This window comes from Camellia sinensis, chromosome 5 (genome assembly GCF_055761805.1).
Source record: "Camellia sinensis isolate YWXY chromosome 5, ASM5576180v1, whole genome shotgun sequence".
Lineage (NCBI taxonomy): Eukaryota > Viridiplantae > Streptophyta > Magnoliopsida > Ericales > Theaceae > Camellia > Camellia sinensis.
In genome coordinates this window covers 194,413,530-194,433,287 of record NC_138965.1, presented here as the reverse complement: position 1 = coordinate 194,433,287, position 19,758 = coordinate 194,413,530, and the positions used below count along the sequence as shown (strand labels likewise).

The following is a 19,758-nucleotide window of genomic DNA, read 5'->3' as shown; positions in this document are numbered from 1 at the left end:
TATAATTAATAAATTAAATTTCTCTAAATAAAATAAAAGAGTTAAAAACATATTAAAGTAAAAACTAATAAAATATTTAATTTGATACATTATATATATATATATATATTTTTAAAAATTATCATATCAATTTTTAAAAGTTTGAATAAAAGTACTTTTAGGTGGATACATTTACGGATTGAATTGCCACGGGTCAACGAATGACAATATCATGCATTGATATCATACAAAGGGTGAAGTATACAAGAAAGAATAGATAGTATGCTTTGGAAAAAAATTTAATAGAATTATATATTATATTTTTTTAATGTTTTAATTCATATGACATCTATCTTGATTTTCAATAGTAATTTATTAGTCATATTAATGGAAAAAATAATACTGTCATATTTGTATATTAAAATTTATAATTTATTTTGTTTATCTTTATATTTTTATACTATCTGTATCAGTTTTAATTTATTTAACTATATTAAAAACGAAGTTAATATAATTATGCGGAAATTATAAAATTTGTTGCATTTTTTTTAAGTTTCAAAAGAGATTAATATAATTTAGAAGAAATTGCATTTGAGCTGGACTGTGAGAAAATAATTTCATTGCATGTGGTGTAAGATATTGTTTGGCATGTGTTAAAATATCACATTTTATTTGAATCACAATTATTTTATTTGGATTATATCATTTTTTATTTTGATCATATTACCTCTCTACTATATCACTTTAATTTCAACCCACATTTTATATATATATATATATATATATATATATTTTATAAAAAATCAAAAAGTATACTAATTTAGTATTTCTCAAATAACCTCTAAGCCTTTTGTGTGTGTAGGACAAATATTTTCTGTTTTTGGTATAAGTTTTTCTTGTGTGTCAAACTTGCAAATATTTTTTTTTTTTACCTATAATGTAATTATTTTAAAATTATTGTATTTAGACCAAGTTTGGGAAGACTAAAAAAGTGCACTTTTTTATCTTTTTGGACTAAAAAATTGAGATTGAAAATATCGATGTTTGGGTTAACTTTTTGACTTTTTATTGAAAAATGTGTAATAAAAATTTATAAAAATTGATTTGTAGGGAAAATTTTGAATTGGGAGTTGTGCAGCCGTAATTGTTGAGTTTTGGTGAATAGTGTTAACTTTTTAATTTTTTGAGTAATTTTTTGACTTTTTGATTTTTTTGAAAGTACCCAAACTTGGCTTTATTTATAATTTTTGCTATAATTTACCTTAAAAAAAAAAAGGAAAAAAGAAGCACAAATCCAAACGTCTCAAAGAAAGTTGTAAAGCTTATCATAACAAACCATGTGGCACCAACCTGGCCGGTTGTACACATCCCTTCCCTTGTCCTGCCACCCAGTCAACGATCCCACTGTTTCTCTCTCCCGGCAATTCAAGCAAGGTTAACATGGAGAAAATTAAAAACAAAATTAAATATAATCTTCACACATAATTATGAGATTTATAAAAATGTAAAATAAATTTTATTTAAAAGGATTGTGATTGATTCTCTGATCAAATTTTATATTTGTAAATCTTATAAAGATAATTATATGAAAACCTTGTCCTTTAACTATTAGTTAATGATAAGATAGTTGGTCTAATAATTTATGTAGTTATCTTTTAGATAGTGAAAAAGTCAGATGTATTTGAGTCGATAGAATAATTGTGATATTTTTTTTATTATAATCTAAATTATTAAAACACTGATATCCTACCGTTTGGCCAACAAAAAACAAAAAAAAAAACTATTACTTATTATTAACTTGTCCAATCTGTTGATAAACTCTTCCATATTAATAGCTTATTTAAAAAAGTATATAATTTTTACTCCTTTCGAAAATAGGATATTTGTATAAATTTTATAATTAAAAGGACAAATACAACAATAAATAAATGAGGGGCTCGTGATTTGATTCTACAACATAAAGTTTAAATGGACACTATGAATCAAAATTTATGTTAAATTTTTGGGAACTTTTCAATTACCTAGACTTTTACTATATTTTTTCTTACAGTAATCTATGTTTGGAAAATTAGAAGAGAGGGAAAAAAAAATTTACGTAAGTTATTATAGAGAAGAAAAAAAAATTGTGAATTTAATTTTTTTGGTTTGGATAAATAAAAGAGAAAACTTGGAAAAAAAAATGATTTATCTGTTATCTTGTATGATTAAACTATATAAAAGAAAAGAAAATAAATTGTTTCATATTATATTACCAAAATAACATCTCATAAGATTCCGTTTTTATTTTTTCTATATCTAAAAAGACAATGTTGGTATTATGGGTTGTTTTGGCAACATAATTTTTAGCCACTTTTTTTGGTTAGTAGCAAAAGTTAAAAGTTGGCTTTTTTTGTCTTTTTTTTCATTTGGGAAGTTGGTTTTTAGCCAACGGTGAAATTACAATTTTACCCCTCATGAGTCAAAATGTGTTACATAGGTGAAGTTATAAATATTTTAAATAAATGCGGATAGTTTGGTCATTTTATTATGATTTGACATCATAAACAAACATTAATAAAAAAAGTCAAAAATCGCTTTTTACCAACTTCCCAAATCATTTGTCTAAAAAAGTCAAAAATTTGGTTAAAAGTCAAAAAATCACTTTTTACCATCTTCCCAAAACAACCCTATGAAAAATAGTGTTGAGTTTATTTTCTCTTCTAATTTCTTTATTTTGAAGAGATTCAAAATAAGAATTATGATATAAATATGTTTCTGTTTATTATGATTTGCACTAATGCCTCATACACCCAGTTGCCCCGACCCCCAGTGACGCCTAGTGAGGTGGCACTCACGTGATAGTCACGTGACTGGGGGTGTAAGACCAAACAAACAGGTTCCATTTCATTTGAAATTTTCCCCCTCCCCCCTCAAACAACGGTGCCCTCCCCCCTGAAACAACGGTAACAGGTACTGACCTCCCACTCCGACGCCTGACTCCCACTCCGACGCCGGTGACCAGTCCTTCCCTTCACTCCGACACCGACAAGCTCGTTTCCTCCCTTCACTCGCGAATCTCTCTGTCTCTCCTTCCCTTCACTTGAACTGTATGTATATCTGAGTATATATATATGTATATATCTATTTATTATCTGTGAATTTTTTATCTATTATCTGTGAAATTTCCTTTTGATTTGGGAATTGTGGCATTTTCATTTATGAATTGTGGCCTTTTCAGTTGGAGTCTTTCATTGCCTTAAACGTGTTCGATGAAATTCCCCAACGAAATGTTTAATCAATTGGTTCGATTTCTCCAGTGCATAATTTCTTCATTAAATCAATTTCGTAATTCATCTTGATTATACAGAAATTTCTGTGCATAATTGGTTCAATTGGTTAAATTCTGAAGGTGCATAATTGGTGAAGGTGCTCTAATTGTTTAACTTTTGGTCAGAACTCCAAATTCATAGATGATACATATACATATGAAGTGTCTTATATCAAATTTTTATCAAATTTTTATCAGATTCATATACAGATGACTTTTATCAGATTTTTTATATACATAGATGATACATATGATACATATACATATTCTGCTAAATCATAGATGATACATATACATATTACATTTACAGATGACTTTCAGATTCATATGTATATGTACAGATGACTTTTATTTGACTTTCACATGTATATGATTCATACTCAGATTCATATATACATGTACCTGTATATTCTGCTAAAAGTCATCTGTATATGGTTAAATTTCTGTATATGATTCATATGTATATGAATTTGTATATTAGATTTTGCTAAGTCAGGTACATATACACATGATACATATACATATTCAATATATTCTAGTCAAAATGGTGACATTTCTCCTTTATCCACATCAGATTAAGAGGGACAGGATTACAAAGCTTGTTGTGCTGCCACTTTATCCGCAATTTTCAATCTCCACTACTGGGTCAAGCATTCGTGTTCTGCAAAACATCTTCAGGTAAAATTTTGCTTCATTGTCTAAACTTCTATTTTTTGCTAGCATGCAAGTGTTATTTTTTGTCCGGCACATAGTATATCTAATCCTGAGTTATATGTCAGGGAAGATGCATATTTGTCAAGAATGCCTGTTTCAATTATACAGTCCTGGTATCAACGAGAAGGATATATCAAGTCTATGGCTGACTTGATACACATGATACTTTCTCCCCATACAGTTGCACTGCACAGAGTCATGCACCAAAGCCTTTACCACACACAGCAGCAGACCTCATTTTTTATTGTATTTTTTTAGCAATGCAGACACAAAAATCTACAACCCAAAAATCTGCTAATTAGCATGCCTCTAAGCTACAGCAAACAGCAATACACATGATGCTAATTAGCATGCCTCTAAGCCATAGAGTCATGCATTAGACCACAGGGCTTTCCCAATGCAGCAATACACATGATGCTAATTACACACAAGATCATTAACAGAGAAACCACAGCCTTGATCCACATTTTAGACCCAATCCTATAGCAACACCCTAGATCAGCAGCATACTTTCTCCCCATACAGTTGCACTGCACAGAGTCATGCACCAAAGCCTTTACCACACACAGCAGCAGACCTCAAAGCATTCATTTTTTATTGTATTTTTTTAACAGTGCAGACACAAACAAGATCATTCCACAACAGACTCCATAAGATCATAACTATGTTGCTTGAATGGTAGACCATAACCCACACCACTGAAATACTCCAATATTGCTGGTAGGCACCAAAACCAACCTTAACACACACTAGTGAACCACTGAACCACAACACAGCACAAAGACTTGAGCCTAAACCAGAGAGCAGACCAACAGATCAGAGAAACCAACAGAACAGACCAACCCAAAAACCCACAACCAGCAACTGAATAGAAGAGGCTAAACCAGGGAGCAGACCAACAGATCAGAGGGGCAAATTTCAAAACAAGGGAGGAATAAGACAAGTAGCATTAGTGACCTCAGCATTCATCTTCTCTATACAGAAATTTCCTCCCTTTATGTATTATTTTTAATTGAATATATAAGATCATTTGAATATATAAGATCATTCATCTTCAGCATTCATTTTCTATTTTTAATTGCTATTTGTCCCTCTTTGCAGATGTCAACTTCAAGTGTTAGTGGCAGTAGCTCAGGTTGGTTGACATACGTGAACAGAATTTGTCGTACATGTAACAAAAAAGCCACCATCAAAATATCACAAACCGAGCTAAACAAGAACAAGTTATTCTACTATTGTAATGTTTGTGGTTTTATCGGATGGTGTTTACCTACGAATCCAGAATATGGAGGTCATCAAATTCAAACAGACGAAGTCCCAACTGTTGGCGAACAAGTTATGACCGAACGACTTCAAGCTATGACTGAACAACAAATACAGCTGACGGAACAACTTCGAATTCAGATCGCAAAGATGCAGAAGTTGATATATATGTTGTCCGTGTTGTTTGTAATTGGTGCCTTTAAACTTATGAATATGTAATAAGTAGAAGTACATGTCTCCTTGAACTTGTTGACGTAGACTTCATACTTTTGTGATGTTTTGGAGGAAGCCATGTTTTCTTGTGTATTGAAACCTACTTATTGTACCTCTTTTGTTGTTAGTGGAATGGAAAATGGCTTGTTCAAATTTGTACACTTTCTTCATTACGCATTGAATGGACATTGTTAAATACAGGAAACTATTGAATACAAGGTAACTATTGTTGAATACAGGTAAACTATTGAACATGGTAAATTGAACATGCTAAATAAACACTATATATTAAATAACAAAGTTTGAAACTCATAAATAGTAGACTACATAATATTCAATCTTCTCAACATCAAAGTACATGAAGTAGTGAATACATAGAAACTACATAATTTCCAATCTCAAAAACAAACAGTTGGAATACATAGAAACTAGTCAAACAAGTCTGTAATATCTAAGTTTCCCGATGCAGAACCATAAATCTGAGTTGGAGCACTCATCAAACTTCCCTGTGTGCCACTTATGAAGTCCGATGGAGTAAGAGATGTGCCTCCAATACCATGGGCCACCTATGACAATTCATTGCAAAAAGTACATGTTAGAACAATAGAAAGATGCAAAAGTACATGAAGTACTCTTTCGAATACACTTTGGAAAAGTACATGAAGGCCTCTTTGGAACACGTACCGGTGCATAAATACTATTTTCTGTGCCAACCATATAAGGATAATACGGTGTTTGAGCTTGAGCTTGAGCTTGAGCTTCAGGTTCAAATCGGAGCAACTTAGCAGCCTGCATGTTTTGAAGAATAATTACATATTGAAATGTATGAATTGCTTTTACATACTTCAATATAGTTTGTCAACAAAAACATTTGAATATACAATTTACCTTTGCTTTTGTTTGTTTTTTTGCTGTTGCCTTGAACCGATTAACAATTTGATCTACTTTGGCAACCTTCCGTTTCGTAACTGGACGACCTCTTCGCCTAGCAACCAAAGGACTAATCACTTTCCTACTAGTACCTCCTTGTATAGAACCGGTGTGAATCGGACTTCTTGTTGAACATGGTAAATTACTCCCATAACCGGATTCTTCTTTCATGACTCTCTCCTTGATTTCATCCAACCCAAGCTCTACAATTCTAGTTTTGCCTTCAGAGTTACCAGCAAGTTGTACAATGGCAATCAATTTTTTGTTCATCCTCTCATAGGTACTTGAATTGAAATCGTTCCCAAAGCCGGTATATGTGGTTTTGATGCTTGCGTATTCTCTATCCACATCTTTTCTCCACCGGGGCAAAATGTATTTACTTGGCACCTCATTTATGCATCTTCTGACAAGCACAGCGAGTGAGTGAGCGCACATAATGCCTCTAAACTCAAACAACCGACATATGCATTGAACTTCACATTCAGTTGAATTAAAATAGACAACAAAGTCCACATGCTTCATCTTCTCAGAAACTACCATCGCTTCTTGGACATTATATGTACAAATTGATCCCTCCTCTTTCACAATCACCGCCTGACAGTAAACTAATCTTTGCATCTGTCCTTGAACTTCTTTGAATTTCGCATTGGTGTAGGCTTGCTGAAATTGTTTTTCAAACCCGTATATAGTTAGGCAATCAAACAATTTGTGTCGAGACTTGAAGTCTGCTTTCTTCTCTTTCTCTACCTTATTTCTCAAGGCATTGTCATATTGTTCAACGAATTGCTTCAATGTAGTTTTTGGATTTACATATCCATCAAAAAACGCATTCATACTTTCACTTCGTTGTGTAGTTGACATGCCAGCCCAAAAAATGTCTTTAACATAAACAGGTACCCATCGATTCCGCTCATCATATAGTACCCCCAACCACTCATTATCATAAAGATTGAATGTTGCAAGCATCTCTTCCCATTTACTCTCAAATTCAGCTCTTGTCAAACAGTCATAAACTGCATTTTGCATAGCCAACTTTATGGCTTCATATTGAGCATATCCTTTCAACTTCTCTGGAATTTTCTTCATGATATGCCATAAGCACCACCGATGTCGAGCTTGTGGAAACACAATTTCTATAGCATTTTGCATAGCTCTACATTGATCAGTTATGATAGCTTTTGGCGGATGATTTGACATGCAACTTAACCATGACTTGAATAGCCAAACAAATGTGTTAGTGTCTTCACTAGACAACAATCCACAACCAAGCAAAATGGACTGACCATGGTGATTAACTCCGACAAATGGAGCAAATGGCATGTCATATTTGTTCGTCAAATAAGTTGTGTCAAATGAAACGACATCTCCAAATGCTTCATAAGTCGCCCGACTCCTTGCATCAGCCCAAAACAAGTTTCTAATGCGAAACTCGTCATCAATATCAATCACATAAAAGAATCTCTCACTATGTGCTTGCATCCTCATAAAATAACTTCGAAGTGATTCGGCATCACCTTCCCCAAGCCTCAACCTTCTAGCTCTCTCAATGTAATTTCTTGCGTCTCGCTCGTCAAATGTCAATGACTCGTATCCCCCTGCATCGACAACCATTGAATGAAAGTTCTTAGACACCCCTATCCCTGCTTCATCATTAATTTCTAATCTTCTCTTCACAGGAGTAAGAATTTTCTTATTCATTGCAAAATGACGTGAGTCGGTGGGAATCAAATCATGATTATGCTCAAGGTTAACTGTGGTTAGTTTATATCTCCCATCCTTTTGTACACTACCTCGTACCCTTGCTGTGCAACCAATTTTTGTGGACAAACATGGCTTCAGAGGGTTGAGTTCTGATGTCTTTCTTCTCTGCCCCGCTCGAGAACATTCAATGGCAAAGTTTAGCAATTGCCCATCATCTCCAAAATGTTGTGCTCTATGAGCTATAGCAAATCCGACATGCTTAGCATATTTGCCATAAAATGGTGCTGTTTGGTGTAGCTGTTAAAACAGATTATAGATTATAGCTTAACAGATTATAGATTATGACTTTAATCAGAAGTTGTTAATCTGTTTGGTATAGCTGTTGGATTATAGATTTAAGTTGCTGAGTAGTGTTTGTTAAATAAGCTGTGAAGTAGCTTTTTCAATTAATTTTTATTTTTTATTATTCACTATTTGTCTACATTTTTCATAAAAAATAATAATAATATTTAATAGTCCATTTGAGTCTTTTTCTATTTTTAAAAAAATTAAAAATAAAAAAAATCTAAGAGTATAATCGTGAATTAACATGTCCACAGCAGAAGCTGATAATCAGAAGCAAGGGTGAGCAGCTTCTCAGAATCAGCTTTTTTGACTTAAAATAAATTGTTAGAATCAGAAGCTGTTTGAAATAAGTTTAACCAAACAGTTCAAAATAACTTTTTAAAAGCCAGAAGCCATAAGTTAGCTTAAAAAAGCTCCACCAAACACCCTCAATGTGTACACCTCTTCCCTTAAGCTAAAACACATACCCTTTTTAGGTTCTTCAACGTGTTCGCCCTCATTTATTAAAGGATTCTCACCTTCAACATTTGAATCAACCTCCATTTCTCCACTTTGCGTACTGAAATAACAATTAAACAAATATCATTACTGATTATGGAACTAAACTTCATATTTCAGATTTTATATAAACTGTTTACAGATTATGGAACTACACAGTTTACAGATTATGGAAATTATATGAAGTTTGCTACCAAGCTTATGAAGTTGGCTACCAAGCTTACAGATTACAGATTATGAAGTTTGCTACCACAGTTGAGCACAATTACTCATAAAAATTAACTAAATTGTAGTTGAGCGTAATGCCCAGATGAAAGATTAGCATATTAACTAAATGGTTGCAAATAAAATGTTGAGGGATACAATTTCACGCATATTCTAGTTGAGCATAATGCCCAGATTATCTTTTTGCTACCAAGCATGCCTTTCTTGGCTGGAGGCCGACGGACTGTAGCCAAACAGAGTGCCGGAGTTGGAACTCAATGACGATTACCACCTAGAGCCAACTCACTAATGGTGATGTTTTTTACCTCATAAATCAGTTTCATACGAAAATTTAAAAAACCATGGTGTTTCCTGATCTTTTCATTATTTTTGTTTTTGAAAAAAAAAAAAAAATTTGAAAAACTGAAAACAGAAATTTTGAAAACAATACCACACTCAGGATAAATTGTGAGCAAAGCTTGACATTGCTTGAAAAAACTCTACGACAAGTCAAGCAGAAGACAACAACATTGGCACCATCTTGCACAAAGGCAAAGCACAGAAGAACAATCTCATCAAATGACATAAAAAAATAAGTCACATAGCAACAAAAAAATTAAGACCAATGGAGTAGCATATAACTGAAAGATTAGCATATGAAATTGATTTTTTACCTCATAAACCAGATTGATGGACAGAGACAGAGCAGAGCAAAACCAGACAGACCAAAATTACAGGAATTCTGAGGATAGATGAGAGCTAGTAATCTGATATGGTAGAGGAAGAGGAAATTTCACAAGAGAGCTAGTAATCTGACAGAGCAGAGCAAAACCAGACAGACCAAAATTGCAGAAATTCCCGGCGACTAGCCACTGGTTTTTACAGAAATTCCCGGCGAGCTATGGTGGAGGAGGAGGATGGCGGCTAGAGGTGAGGATAGGCGAGGGAAGACAGACGAGGATGGCGGCGAGAGTTAGGACATACGAGGGAAGACGATGGAAGCCAGAAATTCCCGCTTTTTTCCTTTTTTTTTTTTTTTCCAGCTGTGTTTACACATCAGCTGCCACCTCATCACCACGTCACTGGGGGTCGCCACGTCACTGGGGTTGCCACGTCACTGGGTGTATGTAGCGGGATTGTATAATTTGTTTCATTTCATCGCCTTTACTCATTCAAACGATTATATAAAAAAATTTATAAAAAAAATTCATTTCTCCTTCTTTTTCTTCGAAAGCGACCCAATCTAAAATTTCAAATCACTCGATCCACACTTCCAATTTACTATGTATAAAAAATTTAAAAAATCATTTCTTCTTTTTCTTCGAAAGGGACCCAATCTCATTTTTTCAAGCCACTCGATCCAAACTTGCAGTTTACTCTATTTTTTATGGTTACAAAACACGTGTCCGCTGGTCAAGCCGAAATAAAATAAGGTTAGAAACACACACATATGGACCATTGAATTAAACAATTTCAAAGAGTTCCAATACAGAGAATCATTATGTGTATATGTATTTAAACCCATTCAAAAATATTTCATTGTAACCCACAAAAATAAAAATAAAAATAAAAAACCATTTCAAAATTGAATTTTCCACTCTTCCTCTATTTCTGCCCCTTGTCATCTTTCACAACTAGCCCAACCAAGCTCACAAATTACAGTAAATTACAAACATATCCTTAAAGTTTATTTAAATTATAAATTATTCTATGTAATTCTAGAAATTACATTATGTCTCTTAATATTTTTGATTTCATAACAAATATGTCATTTTATTAATAAATTATCAAGTTAATTAACAATTTTTAATAATGTCAAATTTAATTTTTAATTAATAATTCATATAATTTTAATATTATATAGGTGACTAGTTAGAAATTTCACCTTTTTAATTAATTTGGTTAAATAAAAAATTTTGACAGGAAAATATTTCTAATTTTTCAAACTATGAGAGACAATTCGTAATTTAAACAAATCTCAGGGTGTATTTGTAATTTACCCCACAAATTTCAGTTACTAACAGAACAGACCCAGCTAGCTGTTGCTATTTCTGCTCATCCTCATTCTCTCTCTCTCTCTCTCTCTCTCTCTCATCAAAAAATGCAGTCACAGATCCTTCCTCTGTCAAACCCATGTGGGACAATGGCAGTGGAGAAGATGTTACTGAGATCGGCGGAGGAAGATGTGTCGGTTACTCGGCTTCTGATTTCTCCACAATTTGAGGAAGAGAGGGCAATTGAAGTCAAACCCATTTTTCCTAGTGCTTCCAGCTATATAAGCACTGCCACTGGTGGTTCCAAATTCTTCCAGAAACGACGGCGTCGGACAGCCGGCGAGTCTTCTCTTGCCGGCGGCGGTGGCAAGTCGTTTGGTGAGGGCGTTGGGGATGCGGCGTCGGAGACCAATCTCATGACTCGACTTGGCTTCAACCTCTTGCGATATCTCGGGTAAGTTTTCTCATTTCTCTCTGCGTTGTTTGATTAACAGAATTAATAGCGAAAATATTAATAATTCCATGAATTAGCATAGAATTAGTGATATAACAATTTATTTTGTCTGTTTTTTTTTTTTTTTTTTTTTTCATATTTGAAATTATGATCCCAGCTCATCTCAATATTAAAAATTCGTCAATTTTGTCTGGTTGAACGTCTGCCATATATGTAATCCTGTTAATATATTTGTATGATTCAAAAAAAAAAAAAAAAAAAAAAAGATCTTCTTAATAAAATTTGCAATTGAATATGAGATTAGGAGACCATGGACTAATAATCGCAATCATATGCTATAATCCTATTAATCAGACATGTGCTCTAGGTTTTATCTATTTATTTATGCCATATTTTTCTTTTTTCTGATATCTTAATAGTTTAATTAAGGGTTAATTGCAGTTTACCTCTTCAACTATTATTAAATATTATTTTAATTTAAAAATTTACTTTTAGACTCTCTATTATCAAAAACTGTACAAAGACCCACCTTTTAGAGGGAAAAATAAAATAATTTTTGATAGGTGAAGGTTCTAAATGTACTGTTTTAAAATTGAGGAGGGTAAAGGTGATATTTAGTGATAATTGAAGGGTACAGTGTACTTAACCCCTTTAATTAAGGTATTGAAATGAAAAAGTGCAAATTACACTTTACCACCCTCAATTGTGAACAGTCGTCGTTTTCTCTGCTCAACTAAAAGTTTGTACATGTTGGTCATAAATAATTTCTTACATATATATATAAACCAATTCTTACATGAACATTTTGGTCGTAAAATTGGAATTTATAATTTACATTCCAATTTTCCGTCATATTTTCATAACAGAATGTTAATAGAAGGTTGATATTATAATATATCAGACGATTAAGAAGTAAAATGTAGGAATTTTTAATTGAGGGGAAAGTGACAACGGGCACACCGTAATTTTCCCAATGTTGTCACAGTTGTATAAGGCATAGTTTATTTATTTACTTATTTTTGTGTGTTATATTGGTGTTTCAAATTGGATTGGGTACAATATGAAAAAATTTCGACATCATATCATTAATGTGGTAGGAACAAATATCTTGTAACTTGTAAGCACAAGAGGCCAAGAATATATTGATTTTCCAGAAGCCAAGAATATGCTATTATTGACTTAAAATTCCTAAATGTGTACTATCATTGGGGTTATTATCACTATTAAAATATGTTGGGGTATCAAGTAGTTGGCAGATGTATTGATTTTCCAGAGACATAAATTACAGTGCAAATATTGGCATAACTATAATAGGAGGGGAAAATGAATTTCTAGTCACAATCTGTCATGTCATGGTTTTTAAATGACAATTGAACATATTTGGATGATTTTTTTTAGTATATTATGCTTGTTTCAAGTTGGTGAAGCTAGAGGAAAAATAAATTCAAGAAGTTGACACTATGATAGTTGCTTGAGAATCCATAAATGCTATTCTAAGTAGTTCTAGGATTTTTGGAGTGATTTTGTTAAGTTAGGGGATACAAATGAGGGACAACGAAAGATACAAAGTAGTTATATCTACATCTGTGAACCTTGGGAGTTTCCACTTTTGTCACATTTGTGGATAGCCCAACACTTGCAACGCAAATCACTTTATATCACGTGTGCATTTGGAGAAACTAGGGCAGTGTTTGGATTATGGATTTGAGGAACGATTTGTGAAGAGAAAGGAAAAGAGAAGGGAATAGTGAAAAAGAACAGAAAAAACTTATACTTCATTCACTTTCCTCTTTACTTTTTCTTTCCCTTCTCAAATTCCTTCCAAAATCCATGATCCAACCACTGCTTAAAAGTAACATATAGATAATAGTGATTTGACCAAGAGATTATGTAACAAATAGGACATGTGAAGAGTGAAAATCCATGACTTAAAGCCTTTCAAAGAGGAATAATAGATGTGAGATGAACATTGATGTACGTGCAATGCTGCATTAAGAAGATTCCACTCCTCTTTGATTACAGTTTTGCTATTTTATTTATATTTATATATATATATATATGTATATTTGAATTAGAATGCTATAATACATGTGACATTTAAAATGTAGAGTAACTAAAAATGCTCTAACATGTAGACATAAATTTGAAAAAAAAAAGAAAAGAAAAGAAAAGAAAAGACGGGAGAACAAGAAAGAAAATAAGGAAAATAACTTGCAGGGATTTGTTTCGCATTATTGTTAGTATGATATTCTTGAATTGGAATATCACTTGTTTCCAGTATATCATCAACTTTTTTTGTTTAGATGTCTGATAATTTATTTTTATTTAGGGTTGGCTACAGATGCATCACAAGATTACTTGCCATTGGCTGTTATGCTTTCCTAATTTTCCCTGGTTTTATTCAAGGTTTGCAAAGTTTTCTGATCTGTTACACAAACTCTACTGTGCTTCAACATCCTATAACTTAATATTGTATTCTTCTACCACTAGTTTTGGCTTTTGTGAATTGTTTGTATTTATAGATGTGCTCAAGGTCATGTTTATCAGATTTATTGATAGCTAGGTTCACTTGTTTGTGTAGTTGCGTTTTACTATTTCTTCTCAAGGCAAGTCCGTAGAGGTATAGTTTATGGTGATCAACCAAGAAATAGGTAAATGCTTTGTAACTTGATTTATTTCTTGTGCTTCTGGATGCAACATTGGAATCAGTTTGTGCACATTCTCTCATGAATCTCATGGGATGAATCACTAATCAAAATGTAATTGTGCAGGCTGGATCTGTATTTACCTAAAAATACTGATGGCCCGAAGCCAGTTGTTGCATTTGTAACAGGTGGAGCCTGGATAATTGGGTAAGCGATTGCAATGTGTTTGGATGCATGAATTGGCTGTTAAAAAGACAAAATTCAAAATGAACCTTTAATTCGAGGAGATTTGAACCCCATATGAGGAGCATATCCACTTACCAACTCGGATGAATCCTCCACTGTTAATGCCCCCATTTTAGATTACACGTAATTTTGAAGGTTGTTTATTTGTAATGAAATATGAAAATGTATCTCATGCATATGGAGCATGACAAAACAACGTTCATAATAGCAAGTCAGCAAGCAGACTGGAATCAAAGTAAAATTTTGAAGCTTTTCCATGAAGAGATTTTACATAAAATAAATATATGGATTGAGTTGAGTTGAGAGTTAATGGAAAGAAAGAAAGATAGGTTTACCAGCTGGTTGGAGAGTTTTTGAATTAAGTCAATGCCTCTTGTATGCATGCTTATTTGTTATCAACAAGTTCTGAAGCCTTTTGCTGATGCAGTTATAAAGCATGGGGTTGTCTTTTTGGGAAACAGTTATCAGAAAGAGACATTATAGTGGCCTGCATAGATTACAGGTGATATGATTTTACTTCAAGCATAAATTATTGCGTTCATAATACATACTATCATTTTCAATTCTCCATTTGGATGAAGCTCTCTGATGGGCACATTAGGATTCTTTTATGATATGACCTTGTACTGTATGTACCCATCAAAGAAGTTTTTGTGTTCAAAGCACTGCTAATATTGCAAAGGGAAGCCCACATTTTTTTTAATGATTACCGGGATATGTGGATGTTTCCTTAGAATTGAACTTCATTTGAATATACATGGAATTTCAAATAAGTCTATTCGTGTCTTATAGCATTATTTTCTTTTCTTTTCAATTTATTGATACAACACTTATTTAGAGTAATGGATTCTTAAGATTCCAAAGTGACATATTGACATTTGTATTTAATGGCAATTGCAAATAGTGGGATTAGTACATCTTCAACATGTGAAACACACTAAGTTAACAATACATGAACTTCATCACCCTTTCGTTACATAATGATGGGCTCAGGACATCTCTGCCCTCCAAAAACTGTGTTACACAAGTTAAAACGATGTAATTTTTTTTCCTTTCTTTTCTTTTCTTTTCATCAGAAGCCGCTTGTAGCTGATTTCAATAATTTTCTACCGTAATCACATTTCATCACAGTTAATAGTTTGCACTGCTAAATAAACCAGCTTGTTGTTCTATTGTTTTCTTTCCTAGATGTGAATTAAATAAATCTTCATAGTCCAAATAAATTTCATGGGTATATTTCTGTTGTTGATTTACCCATTTCATAATGATTTCATGGATGTCATCCCTATGCATGTTTTCATTCAGCATTGCTTCTCTAGTTACGTGGTATTCCTGTAAATGAGCATTTTACACATGCATAAGTACATAAAACTTAATTACTTGTAACACTCTTCTGGCAGAAATTTCCCTCAGGGGACTATGAGTGATATGATAAAGGACTCTTCTGAAGGTATCTCATTTGTGTGCAATCATATTGCTGAATATGGAGGTGATCCCAACAGGTAGTAACTTCATAAACTTCTTCGTCATCTTGTTTTAATGCCCCAATGAAATCATATTGAGAATTCATTTTTGCTAAGCACGCCATATTTTTAATTTTTTATTATTATTATGGTTTCCGTAGGATTTATTTAATGGGACAGTCAGCTGGTGCCCATATTGCTGCTTGTTCTCTCTTGGAGCAGGCAATTAAAGAGGCTGGTGATGTAGAGAGTACTTCCTGGAGTGTGTCCCAGTTAAAGGCTTATTTTGGTTTATCTGGAGGGTAAGTTTATGTCTAATTCTAAGAAATTAGAGTAGAACCTTTTCCCTTTGCTTTTGGGGTAGAAATTAACATGTTGAGATTGTTCAAGTTAGAAGATATATCTACGTGTATATATATATATTTTTCCGTGTGTGTGTGTGATTTGTACAAAAGAAGTCTTAGAATTTTATTTTTTTTAACAAATATACTTATTGACGGGGTGACCACTGGTTCAATGGTTAAGACTTGGCTTAATAATCTTAAGGTTATGGTTTCAAGTCTTGGGGCCACCACTTTGTGCATTATGCTAAAGGTTAGGTGTGTACTCAATCTTTTCCCTCCTAAACACACATTAATGTGTACTAATTGGGCGTTGTTTTTTTTTTTTTTTTTTTTAAATATACTTATTGACAAATGTCAACAGGTACAATCTGTTTAACTTAGTAGATCACTTCCACAGTCGAGGTCTGTACCGTTCAATCTTTTTGAGGTACACATCTTCTTCATTTCTGAAGAGTTTGCGGTAGACAAACTATTTTAATAAATAACTTACATTGTGCCTGACATCTCATGTGACCTCATGATTTCTATTACCTGAACAGCATAATGGAGGGGGAACAATCTATTCGACGATTTTCTCCTGAAGTAATGGTACAGGACCCCAACATTAAAAATGCTGTTTCTCTCCTACCTCCTGTTGTCCTTTTTCATGGCACTGGAGATTATTCCATTCCATCAGATGCCAGGTCTGCGTCCCATCCCAAATGACTCTGTATATATATATATATATATATTGGGGGGGTGGTGTGGGGGGGGGGGGGGGGGGGTGGTTAAACTTGAATAAATATGAATTTGATTCCAAGAAGCTATCAGTTTTGGCATAATGAGAAATCAAATATAAGTTTTCCCTAAATAAAATTGAATCCCTTGACTCTGTATAAAGGCTCAACAGAAGTTTGAAAGCTCGAACTCTATGATGTTTTGGGTACTAATGAAAAAATAACATGAGAATGAATGGATAATGCTTGCTTAGTTTTACACTTAGAAAGGGAACATATCATGTATAAGATTGTTGAATTTGAAACTGCATATCAATACGCTTTTGGTATCATCTTATTGTTTTCTACTCATCTGTCTAACCATCCTTCACATTTTGTACTTGAATCACGCAATTATTATTTTTATTTTGGTTGCTCAACCTAATATTTAATTGCCTGTTGTTAACTAGTAATTTTAAATTTCACACAATTTTACATCATATGAAATTTTTATACTTCAAAAATCTTAGAATTAGATCATATTGTGGAGATCAGTTGATCTAAATTATAATTAGCTCATGTATCAGCAAATGTTGATTTGTGTGACATTTTACTATGATTCTGGTAAAAGGGAAGTTGATTCACTATCTTTTGTTAATTTTTCTTCTCAAGTTTTACCAAACAACTAGCAGCATGTTGGATTGCAGGGATTGTTGTGAACTTGTAGCTTCATTTTAAGAGGCAGTTGTCAAATAACTTCATAAATTTTTCTGTGTGCAGCAAGAATTTCGCAGGCACACTTCAAAGACTTGGTGGGAAAGCTGAATCAATTTTGTATGATGGACGGACTCACACAGATATTTTCGTGCAGGTAATCAATTGCATGTTTCAACACTTGCTTATTTATTTATTCATATTCTTTTTACATTGTACTTACTATCTTGAAATAATTCGCATACGCTTTTTTCTCTGTGACTTCTGTTTACCTGGGAAAATGCTTTATCATTTTTTTTTTCCTGTATTGTTTGGAATGTATGTCATTTAGGATCCAATGAGAGGAGGAAAAGATCAAATGTTTGAAGATATAGTCGCTCGTATTCATGCTGGAGATTCAGAGGCCCTCGCCAACGACGCAGTCGCACCTCCAAGAAAACGACTTGTACCCGAGTTTATGTTGAAGTTAGCAAATAGTGTCAGCCCATTTTAGCCTCTTTTTTTTTTTTCAGATCAGCTTACCGATAGCCCAATTCCATTATTTTCTTGACCTATTAATCCATTCATTGTTGTACATATCACGAAAAATAGAGTAGTAATTCTTGAAATTTAAATTTCTTATGAAGAAAGAGAGAGAGAACAACTGGAATGTGATGCAGTAGCAAAATGTATCTTTTCCCGTTTTGTGAATACGAAATTCTTTTCCTGTTGTTCAAACGAATTATCTTTCAGTTTTTTTTTTTTCTTCATATTTTTAAGTGAAATGCTCTCTCTCCATGCAATTTGACTGGGAAACATCTGTTTTCTTTTTTTTTTTTTCTTTTTTTTTTTTTGTACTTGTAATCTTGAAGGAAGAAAAAAAAGAATAATTTTATATGCAATAATTAGTATATCAATTAGTGTATTAACTTATAATGTGACATAATTTTAGCGGTTTTGAGTATTTGTAATTTGTATAATGGGTGAGGCCAGTAATAATGTCATGAGCAATGATAGAGGGCCCAAATTCTGTGGCTCAAATGTGGCTCAAATAGCCAAAACGACGTCGTTTTGAGTACAAAACAACATCAATTAGGGCCACAAAATTAGGGCCCCCAAACATTTTTCTAATGTCATAACATATGTTGGTATACTAGTTGGTACACTAATTGATACATGTAGCCTTACTAAAAAAAAAAAAGGTTCCCATGGTTAAGTTTGTGATAAAAATGAATGAATTACCCATATCTCATCCTGTGTTCTCTTAAAAAAAAAAAAAAAAAACCCATTGCCATATCTTTTCCCAGAGATCATAAGCAATAAATTAGTGTAAAGATAAATAACAAAAAAAGAGCATTAATTTGGAATTATAGATCATGAGGTCCAATAGACAATCCAAAGAAAATAAATAAATAAATAAAATCCAAGTATTAGTACTTGCGGTGAGCAAAATTTGATTCCCACAACTGGTAGAGAGTAGGAGACACTAGCGACGGGGATAATCCGATTTTCAAAGCGAAAGATCAAAATTAGTGTTTTATGTTATGTCTTTAAAACAAAAATAAAAGATCTAAGATTAATTTTAGTTAGATTTTTTTGTTTGTTTTTCTTGATACCGGGTGTTAGGGTCAATTTATATTAGAGGTGAGTATGGTCCGGATTGGGATAAAATCAGGGCCAATCTATTATCTACAGTTTTTAAAAAATTGGAACCAATCTAATCTGTTTCTATCGTGAAACCAATCTATTTAAAGACGGATTGAATCGGTTTAGGACTACGGATTCACATAATTAAATAACAAAAATAAAAATAAAAATATAGAACAATTTAATTTAGTAAAAAAAATAAATGTCTAAAAAATTTATCAATTTTACATAATTTTTATCTTTGGTAGGTAGAAATTATTTTTAAAATTGAAAATTAATTTTTTTGACATTTACTTTTGTCAAATTAGTTTATATTTTATTAAATTGATGACTTTGTCCTTGAGATTAAGCAATGGTATTTTCAATTGTTCATATTTGGAACACGATTCAAAATTCAGAATCAAATGTGTCACAATTGAAAAA

General features: G+C 32.8%; 2 protein-coding genes across 3 annotated transcripts; one reads left to right on the top strand and one right to left on the bottom strand.

Annotated features, from left to right (window-relative positions):
- Positions 1 to 5,890: 5,890 nt before the first annotated feature.
- Positions 5,891 to 9,063, bottom strand: LOC145791984 (protein FAR1-RELATED SEQUENCE 6-like). The gene is made up of 4 exons (XM_082872450.1): positions 8,971 to 9,063; positions 6,365 to 8,404; positions 6,161 to 6,265; positions 5,891 to 6,042 (listed from the first exon to the last, which is right to left on the bottom strand). The coding sequence occupies exons 1-4, from the start codon at positions 9,061 to 9,063 to the stop codon at positions 5,905 to 5,907; spliced, it is 2,376 nt and encodes a 791-aa protein (XP_082728576.1). The 3' UTR covers positions 5,891 to 5,904.
- A 1,627-nt stretch (positions 9,064 to 10,690) lies between these two features.
- On the top strand, positions 10,691 to 18,426 carry LOC114299059 (putative isoprenylcysteine alpha-carbonyl methylesterase ICMEL2). 2 transcript variants are annotated; one of them, XM_082870984.1, is made up of 11 exons: positions 10,691 to 11,602; positions 13,932 to 14,008; positions 14,184 to 14,253; positions 14,374 to 14,454; positions 14,921 to 14,995; positions 15,894 to 15,995; positions 16,118 to 16,258; positions 16,662 to 16,727; positions 16,840 to 16,983; positions 17,776 to 17,866; positions 18,041 to 18,426. In XM_082870984.1, the coding sequence occupies exons 1-11, from the start codon at positions 11,256 to 11,258 to the stop codon at positions 18,200 to 18,202; spliced, it is 1,356 nt and encodes a 451-aa protein (XP_082727110.1). In that variant the 5' UTR covers positions 10,691 to 11,255; the 3' UTR covers positions 18,203 to 18,426. The 2 variants fall into 2 exon arrangements, with proteins under 2 accessions (XP_082727110.1, XP_082727111.1); XM_082870985.1 differs by lacking the exon at positions 16,662 to 16,727 and having other exon boundaries at positions 10,717 to 11,602.
- The last annotated feature ends 1,332 nt before the right edge of the window (positions 18,427 to 19,758 follow it).

Bases quoted from the DNA above. Each gene is read 5' to 3' on its own strand.
- LOC145791984 (XM_082872450.1), bottom strand. From the start codon at position 9,063: ATGAAGTTTAGTTCCATAATCAGTAATGATATTTGTTTAATTGTTATT. The intron at 8,405-8,970 runs GTGAGAATCCTT...CTGTTTTAACAG, and splicing joins GGTTGATTCAAATGTTGAAG to CTACACCAAACAGCACCATT. The intron at 6,266-6,364 runs GTAAATTGTATA...CAAAACATGCAG, and splicing joins AAAAACAAACAAAAGCAAAG to GCTGCTAAGTTGCTCCGATT.
- LOC114299059 (XM_082870984.1), top strand. From the start codon at position 11,256: ATGCAGTCACAGATCCTTCCTCTGTCAAACCCATGTGGGACAATGGCA. The intron at 14,455-14,920 runs GTAAGCGATTGC...TTGCTGATGCAG, and splicing joins GGTGGAGCCTGGATAATTGG to TTATAAAGCATGGGGTTGTC. The intron at 16,259-16,661 runs GTAAGTTTATGT...AAATGTCAACAG, and splicing joins TATTTTGGTTTATCTGGAGG to GTACAATCTGTTTAACTTAG.